This window comes from Cynocephalus volans, chromosome 10 (assembly GCF_027409185.1).
Source record: "Cynocephalus volans isolate mCynVol1 chromosome 10, mCynVol1.pri, whole genome shotgun sequence".
In the NCBI taxonomy this organism is placed as follows: domain Eukaryota; kingdom Metazoa; phylum Chordata; class Mammalia; order Dermoptera; family Cynocephalidae; genus Cynocephalus; species Cynocephalus volans.
The window spans coordinates 2,360,513-2,384,671 of NC_084469.1; the positions used below are offsets into that span (position 1 = coordinate 2,360,513).

The 24,159-nt window shown below is 49.1% G+C and overlaps 1 protein-coding gene across 1 annotated transcript; it reads right to left on the reverse strand.

Annotated features, from left to right (window-relative positions):
- Positions 1–317: 317 nt before the first annotated feature.
- ODAD4 (outer dynein arm docking complex subunit 4) lies at positions 318–22,952 on the reverse strand. The gene is made up of 11 exons (XM_063112580.1): positions 22,839–22,952; positions 20,994–21,125; positions 20,590–20,740; positions 19,847–19,908; positions 19,400–19,565; positions 17,931–18,155; positions 17,537–17,744; positions 12,524–12,610; positions 10,708–10,904; positions 4,502–4,586; positions 318–389 (listed from the first exon to the last, which is right to left on the reverse strand). The coding sequence occupies exons 1-10, from the start codon at positions 22,950–22,952 to the stop codon at positions 4,555–4,557; spliced, it is 1,374 nt and encodes a 457-aa protein (XP_062968650.1). The 3' UTR covers positions 318–389; positions 4,502–4,554.
- Between the last annotated feature and the right edge of the window lie 1,207 nt (positions 22,953–24,159).

Genomic DNA, 24,159 nt, shown 5'->3' on the forward strand with positions numbered 1-24,159 from the left:
TCCCTTCTCTTTTGATTCCTTTCTGCTTAATTCTCCGAAGAGCCTTGGGTCTAATTCTCCAGAAGACTTCCTGTAAATTTCTCTTGATTCTCTTCTGCCCACGTCTGGTAGTTTCCTGCCTGTTCCTCCTGCTCTTCTTGTGCCCAATCCTCCTGACGGGCTCTTAGCAACTTCTGAACCTCTTCTGGCTTTTTCTGCCTCCACTCCCTGCTGTCCGCTTGCTGCAGCCCTGAGGCCGCCACTGAAGGGCTCGTCTTCATCTGTGTCTCTCTCACTCCCGATGAGCTTTCCTTCCCACTGCTTCATCACCTTCTCAGGTTCGTCGCTCCCTCTTTTCATTTCCTTCTTTGCCATTGTTTTATCTTCATTCATTGCAGCGATGGCCTCTTCTGAAAAGAGAAAGGAGGGAAGAAAGATGAAGTGTGTTCATCTCTGGGCCTGTGGAGGCCTTTGTTTCTGAGAGACAGGCAAGAGAAAGGCCCTGCGATAGACTATTTTTGCAAGCTCTTTAAACTGGTGTTGACAGCACTCCTTTCCAAGAGAAAAGAAAGGTGTCATTTACTGAGTGCCAGTCCTGTCCTGAGCATCGTGTGAGGTGCTGTGTAGATTATGCCATTTGGTCATCATGAAACTTTATACTGTCACTGATTAGAGTTTGCAGTCAAGGGACCTGAGAGTGACACAATGATCACACTGCAAGTAAATAAATGGCAAGGTCAGAATTTGAACCCAGGACAGCCTGACCCCAGAGCATATTCTCTTTGCATGACACAAAATATCATAGGTGCTGGGAAACAACAAAAGGGTTCTTTTCTCTAGCATCCTCATTCTGCTGGAGTGAGCAGGATTGAAGCCATATTGGGACCTAAAACTGCTTGGGCCGGGGGTGGGCAATGGTTAAAAAGGACAAAAAGAGGCCCGGCCTGTGGCTCGGGAGAGTGCGGTGCTGATAACACCAAGGCCACGGGTTTGGATCCTATATAGGGACTGCTGGTTACCTCACTTGGGAGAGCGTGGTGCTGACAACACCAAGTCAAGGGTTAAGATCCCCTTACTGGTCATCTTTTTGGGGAAAAAAAAAAAAAAAAAAAAGGACAAAAAAGATAATAATTTTCTCTCTCTCCACTCTTCCCAGCTCCTGACTTTATCTTGTTTGCTAAATGGGAAAACAAGGCTAAGAAGCTAATCGGTACTTTGCAAAGCTAACAGTTCTTTCTTTGAGGTTTGTAGAATTTTGAGAAGTGATCAATGCTAAATGTCTGGAAGCTGACCTTGGCCACCAGCCAAGTCAACTGTAGAGTTGTAGAGCTCTGCGAAGTGAAACTACACAAAAGAGTTTGATTCTACTCAGGAGCACGTCAAAATCTTGTGGGGCCCTGAGATAACAGTGAAGTGGAGAACAAGAACCAGACGAGGCCTTGGCAAGACCTCGTACCTGACTCATAGACCTTGCACTTGTACCCTCATAGCTCACACCCTCTTCCTCTCCTGCTTTTTACTTCCCACGTTCCATTCCCTCAACTTCCCCCCGCCGACTTAAAAAACCCCTCAGTGAATCTAGGTCCTTGAGATGGGATAGCCTACCATCTCCTCCAGCTGAATACATCTGCTTTTCTAACACCAACCATTTGATTTCTGAGTCTTTTTTTCTTCTGAAGTGGGTGGGCAGCTGGACCTGTGAGTTTGTATGAATTTTAGGGAACCTCAGCCAGAGCCGAGTGTGCCCTGTAACAATTCGACCATTCTCTTTGGGGTTTTTTTGGTTTTTGTTTCTTTTGTTTTTGTGGCTGGCTAGTATGGGGATCTGTACCACTTTCTCTTTGTTCCTGGGAAGCACATTCATTATTTGTTGGGAGATTTCCTGTAAAAATGTGAGCAGGCTGCTAGCAGGAAGTTCAGCTGAAGAGCTGTTTTACAGCAAAAGGGATCCTTGCTCCTCGTTTTTAACAGGCACAGAGAAAAGTCACCAATCCCCCTCCGGAGTCTCCCTTACTTTCTCTTCCCAGAAGCCGCTGGTCTCTAAGTCGCCTGCAGAGGCTCTTGGGCTCACAGCCATTTGGAGGTGAAAATGTACACAATGCTGCTTACCTGCTGTTCTGAGAAGGAAGTGCCACCAGCCTCAGTGTTTTGGGGAGGATACGTCCCCCGGCACATGGCCTGCCAAGGGGAGGGGAGGCTGCTTGGAGCATCTGCCATTTCCCTGCTGTTACTTTTCACATCTGTTGCTCCTGTGGCTTCACAGAACACTCCAAGGACACATGGGGGCAGAGGCAGAGCCCCTCTCTGAGGGGACCCAGCCACCACATGGCAGGCTCTTGATAATACAGGGCTGTCATCTGGATGCTCAGGTGCCCAGAAACCTGTTGCCATGCCTGGGCCAGAGAGGATGTCAGCCTTGGAGCCTGTACGGCTGCAGCCAAAAGTCTGCACAGGGCTCTGTCCCCCCAACCCCCCAACCCCTTTCCCCTTCCCTGCAACATGGCTGGAGTGACGGTATGGCAGGGGAGGGGGAAGACAGAAGCTGTCTTCCTCACCAGACACAGTATGGAACCATGATAAAAGCATGGGCCCTACAGCCAGACTGACCAAGACTGAGAACTACTTGGGGGATGTGATGGTTAGTTCTAGGTGTCACCTTGATTTGATTAAGGGATGCCGAGAAGCCTGATAAAGCTATCCCTTTTTTAAAAAAATCTTTTTTGTATATCCATAAGGGTGTTTCTAGAAGATATTAGCATGAGAGCCTGAGTGGACTGGGTGGGAAACATCTGCCCTCAGTATGGGGGGAACCATCCAATCCCCTGGGATCCTGGAGAGAACAAAAAGGCAGAAAAATGGCGAATTTCTCCCTGTCCACTGGAGCTGGAATACACTCTCCTCTCCTGTCCGTGGACATCAAAGCTTGAGACTCTTCAGCTTTTGGGTTCCAGGACTTACACCAACAACACCTTCAGCTTCCCCAGTTTTGAGGCCTTCAGACTTGGACCGAGCCATGCTACCGGCATCCCATTTGCAGATGGCCTTTCGTGGGACTTCTCTTTGCAATTGCATGAGCTAATTCACCTAATAAATCCGCTCATATATAACATATCATATTGCTTCTGTCTCTCTGGAGAACCCTGACAAATCCAGGGGATCTTTAACCCCTCTGTTTCCTCATTTGTAAAATCAAGCTGATATACAGTTGGCCCTTGAACTCCATGGGTTTGAACTGCGCTGGGTCCACACACACACAGATTTTTTTCCGCCAACTGTGGGTCAAAAATACAGTATTCGTGGGCTGTGGAACCCATGTTTACAGAGGGCCAACGTTTCATATGCAGGTTCCCCAGGGCTGACTGCGGGACTTACGTATCTGTAGATTTTATAGCGTTGGAATCAATCCCCCATGGACACTGAGGGAGGACTGACTGTACTTCTTTCATAGTGTTCTGGGAGGAATCAAAGGAGCTGGTGCAGACAAAACCTTAGGGAAAATGTGGCACACAGGAAGCCCTGAGTGGCGATCGGCTACTACTCCTATCATCTCAGCTACTCTGGGCCCTTCCTTGCTGACTCGGTGGGGCCTGGGTTCTCAGCCACCTCTGCCTCCTCTTCCCTCCCTCCCTCCCTGCAGGGGAAGTAGAGCCTGGAGGCAGGGGTCAAAGGCCTCTTTGCTCCCTGGAGACCCACGAGCTGGAGCCCAGCTGTTAGACAGCTGCTGCCCCTCAGTCTGCCCTGTGCCCCTCTGCCTGGCATCTGCCCCACCCACTGCTGGCCCAAGAACAGCGCCACCCCCCCGCACCCGGCTGTGTGACCCAGGCAGGTCACCCACTTCATTCAGCCTCCCTTGCCCCCCAAATAGTACCTACCTCCTAGGGTGGTGAGGACACAAGATAATTCCTGCCTGGTGCTTATCCCAGTGCCTGGCACACAGTAAGATCCCCAAAAGTGCAGTTACTGTCATGCTGCCTCTGTGTCTTTGCCCCTGCTATTCCTGCTGGAAATGCCCTCCCTCTTCCACCTCTCCCCTGGCAAACTCCTGGGCATCTTTTGGAGCTGAGGTGACGATTCTTCCTCCTTGAAGCTTCCCCACCCTCCAGAGATGACCGGCACTCCTCTGCCTGTGCCCACAGCATGAACCTCTACCTCTACTGCAGCCCTTGCTTGCTGCAGGGCCCAGACGTGGTGGGTTCCTCCAGGGCAAGGGACAAGCCCCTGACTTCCCAGAAGCCAACACTTCCCTGGCCCATGACAAGTGCTCAACAAATACTTGATGAATTCATTGAAAAAATAAATGAGGGGCTCTCAGGTCAGACTGCCTGGATTCAAAGCTCAGCCCAAAGTGAGCTGAATCCTCCTTCTCTCCTGCCCCAGGGAAGGCTGGGGCTGCTGGTGGCCATGAAATCACAATGCTGGGTGGGCAGTGAGCAGCTGCAAAGTGTGGCCAGGACTGACAAGAGAGAAAGCAGATGGAGAATGCTTAAGTTGCCTTCTTCCCTTCAGCGTTCCAGGAACTCACCTTTCTCTCTCTTCTCTTTGAGATTCTCCCTGTAGTTAGTTTTCTTCAGCTCTTCAATGATTCCTTTGTTGGCATCGTCCAAGGCCTGTGGACAATAGAGGGAGCTAGTGAACTCAACTCATTTACCTGCACGTTTTCCTTTCCCCAGCCAAGCCCCAGTCCCAGAAGACGGGGTTCGGGTATGACCCTGCCAACCTCAGCTTCCTTCTGGCTCCTCTGGAGACTTCTGCCCTCAGGTTAATTTATACTGATTGACTGGGAATTATCCACATTAAGTGGTACGAGAGAGACATGACTACAGGTAAGTCTAAGTTCATTTCTCTAGGGCTTAGGCATGTATCTGGGAGTTGGGTCTGTCTACTGATTTCTGTCCCTTTACCTAAAGCTTCTCTTGGCTTCAGTCACTGTAAAAAGACCATCCAAGCCCCTAAGCACTCAGCAAGGCGGCAGGCCATGGAAGGGACTCAGAAACACACCGAGGATCTGGGCTGGGGGGCCGGCCCACCTTCAGAAGGGGCTACGAGAGTGTATGCAGTTTCCCCAACTCCAGTTTGCATTGCACAGGGGCCTGGAGCCAGCCTGCAAGCATCCTGAGGGCAGGTTCTGCCTCCTCCTGGCAGTGGTGCTAGTGGCAGCCCTCGGCAGTGCTACTGAGTGGCCTGGGCCTGGATGCTCTCTTGTGGTGCTGGTCTGCCCCCTGTAAGCCTTTCTGCCTGGAGATGCCAATCCAGTAGGATGAGGGGTCAGGGACCTGGTCCCCTGGGGAATTACTGAGGGCCCATGCGCACTGCCTCTCAACCCTTCAATCGCTGCCAGCTTTCAAAGTGACCTCAAAACTTCCTCACTGGGAGAGCCTCCAGCCCTGCTTCCCAGCTGGGGCTCTCTCACTCTGAATAGTCCCTTAAAACGCTGGTCATGAGCTAGGGTTTGTGCTTTTGTTTTACTCTTCCCGCTGAGACCAGTCTTCCTGCGGGCCAGGACCGTGGTTGTACACCTTTGGGCTTGGCAGCCTAGAGCTGACTCCTGCCCAGTGAGTATTTACTGAATTGAACTGCCACTCTGTCTCTCTCCAGATATTTGCAGGGCAATCCTGTGGAAGAGGATTAAATGGGACAGAACATGGATGTGAATCGTGGAGCATATGTAGCAGGGCTTTAGTGAAGGTGGCCGTTCCTCCTCTGGAGGCCAGAGTGAGGGGCAGGATGTACATTACGGGGAGCTGTCTCCCCTCAGCAGAAGGAAAAAGACAGCAATGTGATAAGCAGGGCACAGACTGCCACCTACTGGCGTCTCTTGGGAGCGACTTCTCCACCATGATGAATAATGTCAGTCTCAACCCGGTTCTCACAAACGGCACACAATGAACTTGCCTCCTCAAAAAGCAAGTGGGTCACGTCACTCCTCTGCTGTCTTCTTTTTTTTGGCAGTTGGCCGGTGTGGGGACCCAAACCTTTGACCTTGGTGTTATAACACTGCCCTCTACCCGACTAAACTAAGCGGCCAGCCCCAAGCTGTTGACAGCCCTTCAAGCCCAGACTGTCTGTGAACCCTATCAGCCCTTGGATCCAGGCCTAGGGTCTCTTTTCTTCCTGCCACAGGCCCCTCATGCCCATGGCCTCCCGCATTTTCAGGGCTCTTGCTCCTTCTTGGCCTGGCCAAACCCTGCTGTCCTTGTCCTGCAGAGCCCAGCATGAGGCCACTGCCAACTGGGAGCATCCTACGTGTCACTACCTAGGGTCCCTGCTCCCTTTCCCCAGTGCTGGTTGCATCTCCGGTCTGGTCCCTGAGGCCGTGGCCCTTGCGCTGCCCACGTTATACAATCTGGCCTCTTTCAACCGCAGGGCAAAGCATGCCAGGGACAGGGGCCCCATTTAATTCACCCCAGCAGATGCTTACTGAGGTCCAGCCATATACCAGTGTTGGCTCCAGAATTTCAATGTGGGAAGGGCTTAGGGACAGCAGTCTGGTTGGCAGCAGGAGGTGGGACGGTTAGGGGATTCATCTTAAGCTGCCTGTGCATCTGCAAAGTTGGCATGCTGACTTTACTGGGGTTCTGCATCGACCTGGAGTGGCTCTGACAGTGGGACTGGAGGAGGCTGAAGCACCTCCAAGCTTCCCCCGGCTTCACCTGTGGTCTCCGCCTCCTGACACAATCTAGGCCAGCACCATCCAACAGAAATTTCTATGACCATGGGAATATTCCAGATCTGTTCTATGTGGTACATAGGCCACATGTGGCTAGTGAGACTGAGAAATTGAATTTTACATGTCATTTACTTCTTAAATTTACTTTTAATTAACTTTAAATAGCCACATGTGGCTGGCAGCTGCCTCACTGAGCAGTCCAGGTCTACGTAATTACAACAGACAGGTCTGGACTTTGACAGGGACGTATGGGGGCTGTGGGAGCCAGCAGAGACAGGCATCTCACCCAGACCTAGGGGTCAGAGAAGGCCTCCTGGAAGAAGGAACATCTAAGCTGAAACCTAAAGGTTGAGTGGGAGTAGCCAGGTGAAGGAGGTGGAAGGGGAGAGTTTAGAACATTCCAGGCAGAGATAACAGTATACGCTAAGAGGCATAAGAATGCCTGTTAATGAAAGGCAGGAAGCTGGCCTTGGCAAAGTGGAATGCAATGTGATGGTGGTGGTGTGGGGACTGACCAGCAGGATGGCTAGAGAGGCCCAAAGGGGAAAGGTTACCAAAGGCCTTCCCGGGCCCGGCGGGAAAAAGCCAGGAACTTCCTCCCAGAGACTCCCAGAAAGCAAGAAAGAGTTTAAGCAAGAGGGTGAGGAAATCATAGTATATTTCTTGTTGTCTCCAGAGGAGGTAGTATTTTTCAAACTGCAAATCCTAAAATCAATTTAGATGGTCTTAACCAGCATTAAATAAAAGAAAATATGATACAATGGGAAATATCAGTGTGCACAGTACACGGTAGAGGTAAATACGTTTTGTAAAACTTTTGTTTCTGTTTTTTTGCTTCAAATAAAACTATGTGCACTGGGTTGTCATACAAATTGATGGCAGCAGCAAACATTCCAAAACCACTTCCCTGCCTAGAATGGGTCCCGCAGCTGGTGGGTAATTAATAGACAGCTGAGGAACGGCCAACTGCAAAGGCTGCGCAGGAGCTGAGGGCCCAAGCCCACCCCCACACCGAGGCCCTGTGAGGGGGGCTCACACTGATGATGGCCCGCTGCGCCTCGCTGCTACGGACAAGCTTTGCTCTCTCCAGGGCCTTCTCAAAGTTGCTCACAGCCGACTCAAAGTCTCTCAGCTTTACTGGAGAGCAGGGGGTAAGCACAGCACAGGTAGGTCGTTACACTGGGTGTCACGTGACGGAGCCACCAAGCCACTCCCAGGGCCCGCAGAAGCGTGTGTGAGCTGGGACCGGCCTGAGCACTCCGGCACCCACTGAGCGGCTCACCACCATCCTTTCCACCCATTCCTGGGCCGTCTCACCAGAATCTGGGAACCCGAGCCTTGGACTTCTGGCAGTTCAAAGGGGTCAGTGAGGGGAGGGGACCTGGGGTATGGACCAATGCACACATTGTGTCTCCAGGGCAGAGGAGACATCCCCATCTTGCCCCATGTTGTTCTGGAAGAGGAAATCCATATTTTTTAAATGGTCATTCAAATTTCTCAAAAAACACTGCACAGACTGAACAAAGCATGGAGGACTGGAAGTGACCCGTGGATCCGCTGCTGGAACCTCAGCTCTCTCAAGTCCAGCTCCCACTCTGGTGCAATCTGAACCCAGAGAGGAAGCAGCTCCTCTGAGCTCACCCAGCCAATTAGTGCTGGAGCTGGGACTGAAATGATTAACTGATAGATTGATTGATTGATTTGTGCCTTTCAAAAGAGCTTCAGTTCAGGCAGGAAGGAAAAAAGTGCTCACCAGCCAGCATCTAGGAATCCACACCACAACTGCTTCACACAGCACTGCTTTCTTTTATAAGTGAGCACACCCTTCCAAGTATTGCTTTGGGATCCATGCAGAAAGGAGGGCCTGTGTTCATAAGTCAAACTTCAAAATGCTCTTACATTTGAAAGGAGATTCAAATGTAATTCTGCAGATATGTGGGGTCACAGTAAATGAGCTCAAATATACATTTTTTTCCAGATGCAGTGTTCATTCACAGACTAGTGGGATTCTGACATTGAACTCTGTATAGGAGTCATAATGCTTAGTCAAGAGAGTAAAGCATTAAATAGCGCTATTCTTTTAGATCTTAACTAAATACATAATCTAAAGTTATCTCAATTCTAGGGGCTGTTTTCCTATCCCTGTGCTGCATGCACAAATCCATACATTTATACCTATATTTTTGTTGAGCCATAAACAGGCTTTTCCAAGCACCATAATTATTTCTCATCACTGTTAGAGATACTTATGGGAAGTCAATAAGATGAGCAAGGAGAAAGGTATTAACAGTTATGGAGCACTCACTATATGCCAGTTCCTGTTCTAAGTGCTTAGGCGCTTAAGTATGACCTTATTTCTCACAACCATCCCATGATTATTCTGTTACAGATGATGAAACTGAGGCACAGAATGACACTTGCCCAAGGTCCCTGAGCCAGGAGCTGTTCTGGCTGCCGAGCCCAAGCTCTGCCCACTAAGCTGTGCTGCCTGTAGAATCTGCCCAGCAGCTCCCAGGCTGCAGCATTTGATTTCTGCAACTCCAGAGCAGGGAAACTGAGACCCACAGATTGTACTTTGGTTCTCCAAGGGCCCTAAGGCTCTAATAAGTCCTCAGGAATTGACTCCAGATGTCAACCCTGAGGGCTAAAGCATGTCACTCTTTCAGCCTGTAGGATGCCCTCCAAGAACAGGAAAGGGATCCAGAAAGAACCACAGTGATCATGTCTTCCCCAGTTTAAGTTTTGGTGGTTTATCTCTAGGCTTTTAGAAAAGAATCTGTAAGTTGTACCTAGGCCCATGAAGTCCTGCAGACCTGGCCTCTCATCAGCCTCCTCCCTCCACATGGTCCTGGCTCTCATGAGCTCACTGACACTCCTGTTTTCCTTCAGCTTCTTAAGCCAAAACTCCTTGCCACCTTCTTACATGCTGTTTCTTTGACTGGAAAGCTCTGCCCTCAGCTCTTGGAAGAGCTGGTGCCTTCTCATCCTTAAAGTTTCTGCTTAAAAGTTACTTCCTCAGACATGAGGGCAGGAAATAGTTGTCAGTTTTGCTCCCTACTATATACCCAACTTGGTAGAAGGTGCCACGTATTTGTACTATGAACAAATGAATAAATGATTATGCCCTGATTATAGCACCAGTCACATTTCCTCCCTTGCTGGGGGTGAGCTGCATACCTGGGGCAGGGGCAGTTTAGCAGAGGAATTAAGAGCCTGACCTCTGGAATCAGACAGAACTGGGTTCCAGTCCCAGCTCCATCACTTACTAGCCATGTGACCTGGGGCCATTTTTTTTAACTCTGTATTACGAAATATTTCAAATATACACAAAAGGTGAAGGAAGAATATAATGAAGCCCCATTACTTATCATGCAGCTTCAACCATCATTGATATATTGCCAATCTTTTTTTTTTTTTCTTGGCAGCTGGCTGGTATGGGGACCCGAACCCTTGACCTTGGTGTTGCAACACTGAATATATTGTCAATCTTGTTTCATCTATTCCTCCCCATACCCTGCCCATTGCTGTTTTTTTTTTTAAAACAACTTCATTGAGATGCAATTTGCATATTATAAAATTCATGTTTGTAAGGATATAGTTCAATAATTTTTAGAAAATTTATAGAGCTGTACAATGGCCACCACAATCCAGTTTTAGAACACTTCCATCACTCTAAATGTTTCCCTCATGGGACTTGGGGCAATCTACTGAACCTCTCAGTGCCTCAGTTTCTCCATCTCTAAAATGAGGACAATACAAGAATGCTTGTGTAGAAAGAACCAAGGCAAGAGGAAGTGGTTCAAGACATGGGCACTGTTTCGAGGACAACATGACACTGAGCTAGTCTGCAGCTGAGCTCCTCAATGGCAGGGGCAGCTCTCAGGGTGCTGCAAGCCCTAACCAGGCTTTGCTTAAAGAGGCACTAACCATGTGCTGATTAAAAATTAATCTGGGCAGAGAAACACTGGGATGGTAAGCTCAGCCCACAGGATTCCCAGCCCTGGAGCTGCAGCTGGGCCTGAAGGCTGGGAAAGGTAGGGTGGTCGTATCTGAGCCCATACCTTGTGCCTGAGCCACAAGAACACTGGCATTCAGTTGCCACTCAATGTCCCCTTCCTCCTCTGCACATTGCTGGGACTTCTCGCCATAATTCTGGGCCTGCCAGGGCTGGTCCAGCTCCAAGTAGCAGCGGCCAATCTCATGGAAGAGCCAGGTCTTCTCCAGGGTGGTTTTTGCCAGAGGGATCTTCTCTTCCCACCTGGGGACATGAAGAACCAGGGGCAGCTTCTTCCCCTCAAACCCTGCACTCGGCCACAGGAGGCCAAGGCTTCCTGCTGGGTGGCAGACTAAAACTTGCTCCCCGAGTACCAGTCCAGGGTGGAGTAAATAAGCACTAGTATACTGTAAAACTACCAAAGCTATTTTGATAACATCTATGGAACTGAATTTGATATAACAGTAGAAAATAAGGCTTAAAAAATAGGATTTGAAATAATAATACACTGTACCCCACAAATGTTAAAAAATTTTTAAAAAGAAATAACATAAAAATAATGTTTAAGAATATTAAGTATTTTAGCACTACACTAAGTTGAAAAAATATTAAGTATAATGAGAGAAAATCAACACAGAAAAAAGAATAAGACTGGAATGAAAAAACAAAGTACCAATAAAAGTACCAATAAGAGTAGGATTAGAATTTGTACTTGTCTGTGGGTAACGTGACTGAATAATGTTTTTCTACTTTTCTGTATTTTCCAAATTAATATTTTAACAATAAGCACATATTTATTCATTCATTTATTTTTATTAAAAGATGACCAGTAAGGGGATCCGAACCCGTGGCCTTGGTGTTGTCAGCACCACACTCTCCCAAGTGAGCTAACTGGCCGTCCCTATATGGGATCCAAACCCGTGGCCTTGGTGTTATCAGCACCACACTCTCCCAAGTCAGCCATGGGCCGGCCCCAGCACATATTTATTATAAAACAGTTTATTACAAAAAGATATTAATTGGTGGGTGAACTTTGATGCTCCTCTTTTTTTTTTTTGGTGGCTGGCCAGTATAGGAATCTGAACCCTTGATCTTGGTGTTACAAGGCTGTGCTCTAACCAATGAGATAACCGGCTAGCCCTGATACTCCTCTGTCTTTCAGTACATAGACGCTGAGGGCCATTTAGGAAATCAAATTACGTGCAGCAGAAGGCTGCTGGTGAACAAATGTTTCAGTCAAATGATGTTGACCTGAAGGACAATTTCTCTCCATGACAGGCAAGCGAGCCCAAGGATCTGGCTCTCCCAGGGTGGGCTGGCCTCCAGGTATGGGCCTCCCCAGAGTTTCTCTGGGGCTGAGCCCATCCCACTGAGCAAATAACCAACTGCAGGGCAAGAACATCAAAGGTCTGGCAGTTGGGCCATCTGGAGAGCTCAACCCTGTTCCCAGTGACCCCACATGACTGCACAGAGTCACAGAACAGCCTCAGAAGAGGTCTCAGAGTCAACTGGTCCACCAGTTCCTGAACTTAACCGAAGGTAAGAATCACCTGGAGTGTTCTTAAAAATGGATTCCTGAGCTCCAGCTCAGACCTGTAGAATCGGGATTTCCAGGGGAGAGGCCCAGTAATTTATATATCTAACAAGTACCCCAGGTGATTTTTATCACTGAGAAATTTTGAGAAATTGCTGATTCTACTAACTAGTTTAACTGATGAGTCCCAGAATTTAAAAAGTGGCTTGCCAGAGGTTGCCTGGCAGAACACGAAGCTGAATCCAGGTCATCTGATGCATCTTTGCCTGGCATCCTGGCCCCAGGCTGGGATTCCAGCATGAGGGTAGGAAGTCCCAGCCCAGCATGGGGAAGGGAATTGGTCACTCACGTGTCAATGGCTTGCTGCAATTTCCCAACTCTAGCAAAAACCCTGCCAATGTTGTCGAGGGCTCTTGATTTTGCATCAGGAAGGTCACTGTGGGAAAGAAGCAAAACAAGACATTCACTAGAAACTGGCTGTTCTAGGCACCATGGAGATAGAAAAAAAGGCAAAGACAGGGGCCTGGCCTCAGGGGCTCAGTGTTCCAGTTGCAGGGACGATGCCCAGGCTGGCAAAGCTGTGGCACACAAGCTCTATGATGCCCTGGGGCTGAGAATGGACATTATTAGGACCTTTCTGGAGGGTAATCAGTCAAGAGCTTGCAAAGATGTCCCTTTGATCCTTCAATTCTCTTAGGAATTTACCTCGTGTGTCGTGTGACAAGAATACTCGTTAAAGTGTTGTTTATAATAATAAACACTGGAAACAAACTAAATGTTATCAGTGCCCCAGCAATGGCAATTTTTCTGTATGAAAAAAAGTCCATGATAAATTAAGTTAAAAAGTCAGATTACAGGAGAGTATATTATGTATATTGTTCCAATTGTGTTAAAAAATATATGTGGGCCTGAAGAAGATGCTATGCTCTTGGCTTTGAAGATGGAGAAATGGATCAGTAGTGCAATTCATGCAGCTCTAGAAGATGGAAAAGACAAGAGATTGTGCCCTAGAGCCTCTGGAGGGACTGCAGCCCTCCCAACACCTTGATTTTGGCCCAGTGAAACTGATTTCAGACTTCTAACTTTCAGAACTGTAAGAGGATAAATCTGGGGTGTTTTTTGTTGCTGCTGCTGTTGTTTTGACAGCTGGCCAGTGTGGGGATCGAACCCTTGACCTGGGTGTTAGCACCACACTCTAAACAAGTGAGCTAACCAGCCAGCCAATGAGGGTTTTTTAAGCCACACACACACACACACACACACACACACACACACACACACACACACACACGTGAGCATTTTTAAAAGAAGTAGAGAATGTAGGTCTAATTATTAATGATTACCAAGAGAAAAATAAGATTATGAGGGAAATTTTCATTTTATCCATACAATTTTTTTTATAGTACTCACATGTCATCAGGAAAAAATTAAGGCTTTTCCATAAAGAAAAAGACAATGGCACCCCCCAGGTGGGTTCTTTACCATTACCGTAAGCAAGTTCTGATCACTCTGTTCAAAATACCTCCCTCTCAACGAATGAAACAATAACCTCCTCCCCCAACCCCAGATCCTCTCCAACTGGCACCTCCTCTCCCTCCTTCCCTTCCCAGGCAAGTTTCTCCACTTCCTCTGGGCTCCCGTTTCACCCTCACCCTACCTGACCCCTCCCTTACATGTCTTCCATGAATCTCCCCTCTGATTTGTGCTCCCCACAGTTGCCAGGCCTGCCCTTCTAAAACGCAAATCTGACCAAGCAGTTCCTCTGCCTAAGCCCTTCATGGTCTCCCACAGAAATACTCAGAGATACCCGTGAAGCTTCACTGCAGCACGTTTGCAGTGGCAGGTGCGGGACAACCTAAGTGTCCACCCGCCCGCAGGAAGTAAACACATCACTGTGCATGGTGAAGCACCTCTCTGAAGCCATTCAAAGAATGAGACCCTTTCCATGACACAGTCTTTTAAAAAAAACATAGAAATGAATCGCTTGTGTTTTTAAGATCCTATGTATGTGTATATGTACACTGGGCTGTAGGTAAACACACTGAAAGTGGCCAGAAGGACACATTCCAACAAGATCCCAGGGAAGTGAATAGTAGGGGCGGGGAGACTTTCACATTTTGCCCTGAGTACCAGAGTTTTGAATCAAGCACAACACTGTAGTACTTGGGTAAAAACAAACTCCTTCATCAGCCTCAGTACCTGCAGGTTGGGTCTCCTCAGCATGGCATCTGGTCCTCCCACTCCCCATGGGTCCTGGCCCCCAGCCTTGCCATACCACCTGCAGTTCCCCAAGCCTCCATCTCTGCCACGCCTCTCTGCCTAGGGTGCCCTTCTCCCTCCCCCTTGTCCACCTTGCTGACCCTCCTGTCCTCTGTGAGGCCCCCTGGATCCCCCCCCCGCATCTCTCCTTGGACCCCCTTGCCATGCTCCGCACCTGCTGTTCTCAGCACCTCTAAGGTCGGTCTCCCTGCTAAGAGTGGGTGCTCTGTTCTGGTGTGATGAATGAATAAGCTGTACCATGTTAATTTATTCATAATAATCATATGCCATAAGAAATAACAGTAGCAACGAGAAAGCATGCAATCAAATCATCTATGGATATTTGGAGGAATAAACGAGGGCTGGGGGCACCGACGATGCTACCTGGACAAATAAATGGCTAATCAGCCAGTAGCAGATTAGAACAAGGGAGTGCATGGGCCCACAGAACTCATAAGGAAGGCTGACTGGTGCGGTCAGGTGCGGGCCATTTGTGCATGTTAAAGGGAACTAATATTTTCAAGGAACACCTTCTGTTGACTTATTCAGTTCCTTAGCACACATTCATTACACGCCCATTATGTGGCAGGTGCTGGAAACAGAAGACAGCCCCTTCCAAAGTCCAAAGTCTAACAGGGCAGACAAGATACCTGTGGAGAGGGCTTTCCTGAAGCAGGACATGGTTTAAATGCTGAAGAATGGGTAGGAGGCAGCTTGATAAAGCAGGCGCTGGGGAAAGGCAAGACAGTCATGCCAAGAGACTAGCAGGGGCAGAGCACAAAGCCGGCCAGCCTCTACCCGGCCTGAGAAGATGCGCGAGCACTGTACTGGCCAGGGACAAGAGGCGCAGGGCCCTGAAGGAAGCCTGGTCGGGAGAGGCCAGGGTGAGTCAAGTCAGGGAGGGCAGCCTGCGTCGAGCAGGGCAGGGCGCTGGAACCTCACCCTAACCACTGGATTTGTTTTTCCCAGAAGGGCCAGCTGAGCTGCAGGAAGCCCAGGGCAGAGGAAACAGGCAAGAAGTGAGCAGGGTCTGGACTGAGCTGTGGGAGGGAAACAGAAGGCAGGGACAGGACGTGACCAGGGCTGAGTATGAACAGTGAAGGGCGGCAGGTGTCTGGGCAGTCTCCTGGCTTTCTGGCTTGGAACTGAGTGGGCAACAGTGCCATCTTGAGGGACAGGGAACTCTGGAGCAAGAAGTTTGGGAGGAAGAGAAGGGACTCTGATTTGGCCATGTTAAGTTCGGGATTCCTGTGGGACATCCGGATGGAAATGACTTGGAATCAGTTGGACATGCAGGTCTGGGGCTCGGGAGAGAGGTCTGGTGAGAAACAAAGATTTTTAAGTCATTAGTGCATGGGAGATGGTTGGATCCAAGGTACTGTACATACAAATCTTATTTAATCCTCACAATCCCTGTGGGTTGGTACTACTGTGACTTCATTAGAGATGAGGAAGCTGAGGAAATGAACAACTTAATCAAATCCACACAGCTTCAAAGTGGCAGAGCCAGGAATCAAAGACAGGTCTGTCTTTAAAGCAGGTTTTTGTTGGTTTTATTTTAATTTTTTTTTTTTTTTTTCTTTAAAGATGACCGGTAAGGGGATCTTAACCCTTGACTTGGTGTTATCAGCACCACGCTCTCCCAAGTGAGCCACAGGCTGGCCCTGCACGTTTTTTTTTTTATCCCACTTCTGAAATGGCCAATATGTAACACTCCTGCTCAGCACAGTGGAGGCAGGTGAGTAATGAACCAGGAACGGACAGCTTTTGGGGCTTTGATCAGTGGAGAGGAGAGGACAGGAGGCAGGAATGTTCAGGAAAGTTTGACCCCGAAGGAAGACTGTTAGAGCAGTGCAGTGCTGAAGTGGGTTTTGACAGGGTCAGAGTGCCAAGAGGAGTTTGGCTTTTAACCTGTAGCCAATGAGGGGCCAAGGCCTATTTGTCAGCAGGGGAAGGAGACTTGATAGAAAAAGCCACGTGTCTTTGGAGGAGATTTGCGGGAGGGGCTGGAGAAAGACAGCAGAGGCAGGGAGAGCAGCAGTGGGCAGCCGGGGGCCAGGGGGTTGGGAGTGGAATTGGGGCACTGGGAGACCAAAAGAGGCTCAGAACTGTGGGGTGAGCAGATGCGCAGGAGGAAGACAAGAATGACTCTAAAGGTTAGAAGCAGGATGCCCAGAAAGTGATGATCCCTGCAGAAGCCATGACATCTTAAGAAGAGTTCATTTCTGGGAGAGTTGATATTACTATTTGAATGGATACCAGGCACTGTCCTCAGTTCTTGACAAGTACTTTTGCATTTCATCCTCCCATCCACCCTACAGGGTAGGTGCTACTGTTGTGCCCATTTGGCAAAGGAAGAAAAGAAACACTGAGGCTGAGAGAGCTGAGTGACCCACCTATGGTCCCACAGTTGGGAGATACAAGTTCCCAAGTCCAGGTCCGCCCGACTCCAGAGCCCATGCTCTTGGTTAGCTTATGAGGCCCTGCTGGATCCGACCCCTGCCCACTTCGTCCAGCCTCCTCTTGGCTCCCTTCCCCTGGCAATACTCGGAGCTCTCCAACCTTAAGCTTCCTCCTGCCTTGGGGCCTTCCCACAAGCCATGTGTATTCCCCAACACCCAGTCAAGTCCTCCTAGAATATATTTCTCACAGCACTGGATCCTGGACTTTTCCTTCATGGCACTTACCACAATTGCAATTAATTAACTTTGTCACTTTTTGTTTGACATCTGCAGGGAAATGATCCTTATATACGGTCACTGCTGTGTTCCCAATGCTAGCAGCATCTGGCATGTACAGGGCTTGATGCATGCTTGTTGAAATGATGTAAGAATAAAAATATCCCTAAGAACCAGACCATTGGGAGCTTTTTGGAATTTTGAGCCACTATCCTCCTCTTTGTGGCAAAAAAGCTAACTGTCTAGGTTTGCCCCCTACCCTCAGTCCTAGGAAGGTGGTTCCTACCTCCAGGGGAATCTACCTCAGGCATGAAGGGCAGAAAATAGGACCTAAGCCACCAGCAGCCCTGGCAAAGGCCGAGACATAGCCCCAGGCCTCACTCCTCTGTAGGTCCACGGGCCTCAGCCCGCCTCAGGGCACTCACTATTCTTTGGCGATCTCCAGGTCCTTTCTGTGGCTATGCAAAGCTGCTGCCATCTGTCCCAGCTCAATCTGGGCATTCCCTATGCAGCTGTATAAGTTTCCAACCAGTTCATCCTTGTTGGGTACTTCTTCTTCGTGCCATTCCAGTACCTTCTTCAGCACTTTCTCAGCTTTCTGAAGACTCCCTTCAGCACTGCCACTGGTCAACACTGGGAAGGCAAAGAGGTGGTGTGGCGGTGAGGGCAGTCCACTCCTGGCAGACGGGGCAACTCCTCTCCCCCCAAATACCACCCACAGGTCAGTGAGGACAGAAAATCAGGCTACTATATTGCCCCTCCCCACCCGGCAAGGGACCAAAGCCATCTGCTTCGCCCCTGGAGACCATTACCACCCACACATGTCAATGTCCTCGAGGCTCTTGAGGATGTAATGGGCTGTCTGTGAAGGACGGCGTTTGCGGTCCCGCAGCCATTTCTCTTGCATCAGCTTCCGGTCCCGCTCCCTGGCGTAGATTGGCTTCTGCTGTCTCCAGAAGTTGCTGCGGGTGTCCAGGTAATTGATGCCCGTCATGATGAGGTCCTCCACAGTCAAGCCATCCTTGATGGTGCCTTTCATCAGGTCTGTGGGGAATAAGCGTGAGGAGGTGCCAATGAGAACAGGCATCTAAGTGAGTCGCCTCCTCTTGGCTCTGGGATCCTGCTGTGGGGACCCTCTGAGAGAAGCCCTGTCTGGAGTTGTGGAAACAGTGAAGAAAGTGAAAGCATGTGGTGGCAGAGTGGCTCTGCCCAGATGTGAGGAGCTAGCAGAAGGATAGCTGAGAAGCCTCCAGTCCTCGGGGCTCTCCCATTGCAAGCTGTGTCCTCGGAGAAGACTGAGCCTAAATGCATGCCCTGGCCCAGGTTTCCAGTACCAAGTGACTCCCCAGGTGCCAAGTGGGCCAGTGCATGCTGGGAGCTGGAGGGGTGTGCCCAAGTCCTGCCACTGCCTGGCCAGAGGTTAGAGTTGGTAGCAAAGCTGCAAGGCCACTTGGGGTAACATTCAGGCCACCCTTTCCCCCAACAGCAGGTCCTCTGGAGAACCAGAGGCATTCAGGCCTGTTACTCAGGAGATGTGCCAGCAGTGAAGCCATCCCTGCAGTGGACCTTGTAGATGACCTTGGGAAGACAGTTCTGCAGAAAAGGCATTTGATTCAAGAGTAACTCTTCAGGCTTATCAGCTAATGGCAACACTCCCACCCCCAAATTTATGTGAATCATTCATTCCAAGCCTCTGTCCTATGTCCTGTCACTGGCAGCATAGTGTGGTGGACAGAGCACTGGACTAGAGGAGGAGGACTGGGTACTAGTGTTGACTCCACCATTAACTTGCTTATCACCTTGGACAAGCTACTCTTCATTCACAGTCTCTATTGCCTTACCTATGAAAGGAGGGACTGGAGCAGATGATCTTTAAGAACATTCTAGTACTAATATCCTCAGATTAAAGCACCTGTCTGCTGCATTCCTTTGCCCATTGCACAGACTGAAGGCCCAGGGGATGCCCCTTCAGGGACTACAGTGGTAAAGGAGCCCAAATCTCTGTCGTTCCCTCCCACGGTATCATCATGCTTAAAAGAGCAGTGGCTTTGAATTCGAACATCCTGGATTGAAACAGGAGCCATGTTATTGCCTACCTATGTGTGACCTTAGTTTCCTCAGGTCTGCCCCTCAGTTTCCTCATCTGTAAAATAAGAATTCTAGTAAAACCTGTCCATAGGTACATAGTGACTAATTTATATGACAGGATCTGCCTGTAGGTCATGCATTAAGCATCCACCCAGATTTCCTTTCCCCCAAGTCCCCATTGCCAACAAAGTGTCCAAAACCTTCATCCAACAGGAGCTTCTCCAGATACTCCTTGTCCACGTAGAGCTCCCCCAGGAGCTGGCGGACAGTCTTCTCACTCTTGAGTGAGCCCTTCCGCTTGGACTCCCTCTTGGTGTGGTGTGGGAGGTATTTCATGGGATGAGGCTTCTGCTGGGCTTTCATACTCTGGGAAAATGGAGCAACACCCAACAGAGCCTCAGAAAGGAGCACAGAGTACTCAGCCATAGCCCTGGAGTCTGTGATCCCAGATTCCTCCTCCTCCAGGACCTCTTTATGCGCCGAAAACCATGGAGTATTCCTGGTCAGACAACAATTAGACTTCTGAAACCCCTCTGGAGCTGGGGCAGTATCCCATGTTCCCAGGTAAGAGGGCCACTAAGACCTGTGCTTCTCAGGCACACATGGCCTCAGAACCAGGGACATGGCCTCAGAACCAGGGCCCTTACCTCAGCCTGCTTGCTCAAGAAGGAGAGGTCCCCTGTGTTCTCCAGCTTAATTGAAGAAGGACCTGCAAGGACAGAAGCTGGAGTTCAGGGTGGCCAGGCCCCTGGGCACAACCTATCATATATTTTTATGTAGAAATGGCTGCCTTTGGCAGGAGAATAATGGAGGCTGTGGCAAAGCTGGCCCTGACCCTGAGCCAGCCTAGCAGGCAAATGTTGCAGGCTGCTTGGTATAACACTCTGCTGGGAGCTAGACAGCCCCTTTCAGTCCAAGACCTTGGCAGCCAGATTTCCAAACAAAAGGAGGCCCTGGCCATGGGGTGGGGGGGCTCTTTGCCGTGCCATTTCCATGCTCTGCTTCACACAGTGACAAGTTCTCATTCACCTTCCTCCACCCCCGCCACCTGTGACATGTGGTGAGGGAGGAAACCAGGGATTAGGGAAAGCTGGGCTTAGGACCCTGTTCTATCCTATGACAACAGGCTAAAGACAGGCCTACTCTGAAACAGCTCTTCGCATCCGGCTTTGAGGAAAACCAGACACTGCAGTGCTCGGTACAGTGGATCAGGGACTGGTCCTCCCAGTGAACAGTTTCTAATCCTCAACAAAATCAGGAGCCACGTCCAAGCACGGGACTCCCTGTAGGCCTGGTGGTGGTTGCTCACCACTGTCCCGCAGGCCTTTCTCTAAACCTAAGGACTTCTAAAGCCTTCCTAGATAAGAGCAGAGGCCCTCTGGTCACTCACTTCCCACTGAGTTGTTGATGGCTTCCTGGGCTTTCTGAATTCCAACTTTGAATTCCCGATCTGACCGCAGCTTGTAGCCTCGATGATAGAACACCAAAGCAAATTCAAAGTCTCCCATGGTATACAGTGTCTCAGCCTTTTGTAAAATCCCCTGGAATGACAGGAAGACAAATCAAGGTGGAAAAGAAGGCCTTACAGGACTCAGGCATGAGAACAAAAGGGTCCTGGGATGAGGATCAAGACTGGGATACAGGGTGCAGGGAATTAGACAAGTGACCTACAAGAAGAAAATGACATCAGACTCTAGGCAGTCTGGCTGGTTCTTCAACTACTTATAACCAGAGGCTGCTGCAGGCAATGGCAGTGGTGAAAGCACGACTGAGTCCTCCCGCCCACGCAGTCACCTTGCAGAAAGTTGGGTCACTCTGAAGTGAAGCCTCAGCATCATTCAGGGATTTCTCCAACTCTCCCATCTTCAGGAAGCACTTGGAGCGGGCAACCAGGCCGTTCTTGTCTGCATTCTGAAGCTGAAGAGCCTGAGAAAGGAACCACTCAGGTTGACAGGCGCCATGAAGAGCAAGGCAGAAGCTCGACTGGAAAGGGCAGCCCAAACCCTCCTGCTCCTGCAGCGTTGCAGGGGGATTCTTGACGCCATCAAACAGGCATCTGGATCTTATCAGACCAAGAGCAGTTCAACGCAGATCTTTCCTCAGTCAACTTGATTGATGATGAGCACGTTGCTCCTCTTGAACAAAGCTGAATCACAGCTACTGCAGAAGCCACTAGTTGAGATGTGAGAATATGCCACTAAGCATATACAAACTTTCTGCAATGCCTGAGATCCCCCAAGTCCACTCAGGTGATAGAACATGAGGATGTTTTGTGCACACCAAATTCAACCACAAACCTGAAATGGCTGCACGACACTCTCAAAATAAAAATCAAATGCTAAGCATTCTGAAGGCAAACAAAATGGATTTTAGGACAATCTGTAGCTTGAGTTATCCACTCTACTAGCCTTCTCTTTTTATGTAGCTAATTGAGAACTAATCACTCTTTCAGGAGATTAAGATGAAAATATCAGGAAAACTGAAACTGATTTTCAGTTTCAGTTTCTAAAGTGGGGATGGGTGATACCCTCAACTCCCCATGTCCTCTCTTCCTTCTTCTGTTTGAGACCATCGCTGTAGTTTGTGGACTACTGTCCTTCCTGAGGCATCAGACATACTCACCCCTTTCTAAGACCTTCCTACTTTTCTAAGAAGAGAAAGTAGCTACTGTCTTTCCTGGAAAGAGACCACTTCATCCAGGGCTACTTTCTCTTTGGGTGTTCTTTTCTCTCTGCCTGGGCTTCTCCAGGATGGGACTTGGTCCAGCAGGAGGAGAATGAGTGGGGGCAGGGTTCCTAAACTCAATTGTTCATCCACCTGGTCATCATTTCCGGTTTTAGGGTGTAGTTGGTGATTGAAAGGGACTAAAGACTATGGGTAGCAGTTCAGAAGCTTGACTTTAGGGGGAGTCTTGGGACTGGTTAGAGGGCAATCCTACCACTCCATTTGCAATAAGTGAGCTATCTGTAGCAAAAGAAATTGTCATAAGAACATCTAATGGTTTACTTGTGCCAGTGTATGGTATGATGGTTAGCACCTCAGCACTGGCGTTAAGTGCGTGGCTTTGAATCCTTCCTCTGCCACTTGCTAGTTTAGTGACCTTGGGCATGTTGCTCAATTTCTGTATCAATTTCCTCATCTATAAAATGGAGTAACAACAGTACCTCCCTCAGGCTTGTACCGTGCTTAGCAGTGTGCCTGATATCCTAAAAGGGCACCCCATCTCCTTAGGGTGGGGTGGTATCATTTACACAAAGGTTACTATAATGATGTTAGTTATTGACTGACCACCTTCTATGAGCAAGTGTGTAGAGACTTCGCGTCTTCTACACGCAACCTCCCAACCAATTTCCCGGCCAATGATGGGAAATTAAGGCTGCTCTGCGGAAGGAAGACAATTAATCACAAAACGTTTAAGTAAAAGTAAAGGAAAACGTCACTATTAATGCGGAGAATGGAGAATGCAAGTGGGAATTGGTAGAAAATGACCAAGCCAGGGGCTTATCTATGCCAGAGGTGTATCCATCAGGAACCAGTGAATAATAGAAACAATAGGTCCTCCAGGCATCATCGGGACCTCAGTGTTACAGGTAATAGAAAGTGGTGATGGGTGATGGGCAAGTTCAGAGCGCGACTCACGTTGCTGAAGCTCTGGGCGGCTTTAGAGAATTCTCCGCATAGATACAGCCGCTCGCCCTCCGCCATGTAAGAGGAAAAAGTGCTTCGCAAGCTCTCAGCTTCGGGGTACGACATGGTTACCGGATTTGGAAACGCTGAACCGAAGAAAGGGAGGAAAAGCAGCTAGAGAACCTCCGTAGGGTTTCTGAAAGCCTCGTCTCTTAGCAACCGGGAGGCGAAGTGCGACTTCCGGCCCCGCCCCTGGCGCGTGCGGAGTAGGGAATCCCGGGTATAACCGCCGTCCCGGCGTGCGCATGCGCCCGTGCAGCCGCGCACGGTGCAGGGAAGTGATCACCGCGTGGCGGGCTGCTGCGGGTCGGCGGTGCTCTCGAGTGTTTGCTGTTGCGCGCTCCATCGGTACTCCCCTGAGTTGCCACGTGGGAAGTCTGCCGTGCAAGGCAGCGAAGAAAATAGGAAGAGGGTTGCAGGCAAAATTCCAGATAGGGATAAGGCATACGTGGCAAACATGTGCCCCGTGTACCGCCATTGCGGGGGAGAGCACAGGTATTGGAGTCAGAGAACTAAAGCTGTCTTCACTCAGGTCACTTCCTAACTGCGTGACCCTGTGCGAGGCACGTAAGGGCTCTGAGCCTTGAAAGTTTCACCTGCCAATGAACATAAAAATAACAGAACCTTCGGGAATGTGAGGATTTGCATGAGACTCCAGGGAAAATAACGTTAGGTTCAGCATTGTGTAACACAGGCCTTTCCGGACGTCCTCCGCATTCCCTCACCACAACACCAAACAAAGTGGACTAGGTGCTTCTGGCTTCCCACAGCACCTTGAGTAACTCGATTAACTGCCTTTACTTCATTACATTCAAAACATCTACTCCGAACGCTGAGATTGTGACCTCCACTTAGGGACTTTGTCTTACCTCATATTTCCACAATTCAGCTGTCTGGAACATAGTAGGAGCTAAATAAGCCATTGTTAAAATTTAAATAGTAAGGATGGCCAGGTAACTCAGTTGGTTAGAGGACGATGTTATAACACCAAGGTCAAGGGCTTGAATCTCTGTACTGGCCAGCCCACCCCCCCCCAAAAAAAGCTTAAATAGTTAAAAGTTGTTCTTAACTACACATGCATACACATACACAAATGAGTACATGAAAAACTGGAAAAATCTGAATAAGATCAGTGGGTTGTTTCAGTGTCAATTTTATGGTTGTATTACTGTACTAAAGTTTTTCAAGATGTTACCGTTGGGGGAAACTGGGTAAAGGGCACATGGGATCTGTCGTATTATTTCTTAGAACTACGTATGAATCTACAATTATC

What these genes read in the sequence shown, in the direction of transcription:
- ODAD4 (XM_063112580.1), bottom strand. Translation starts at nt 22,952, where the DNA reads ATGTCGTACCCCGAAGCTGAGAGCTTGCGAAGCACTTTTTCCTCTTAC. An exon ending in GTGACCCAACTTTCTGCAAG is followed by an intron (nt 20,741 to 20,993) that starts GTGACTGCGTGG and finishes CTGTCATTCCAG; the next exon opens with GGGATTTTACAAAAGGCTGA. An exon ending in CATCAACAACTCAGTGGGAA is followed by an intron (nt 19,909 to 20,589) that starts GTGAGTGACCAG and finishes CTGTCCTTGCAG; the next exon opens with GTCCTTCTTCAATTAAGCTG.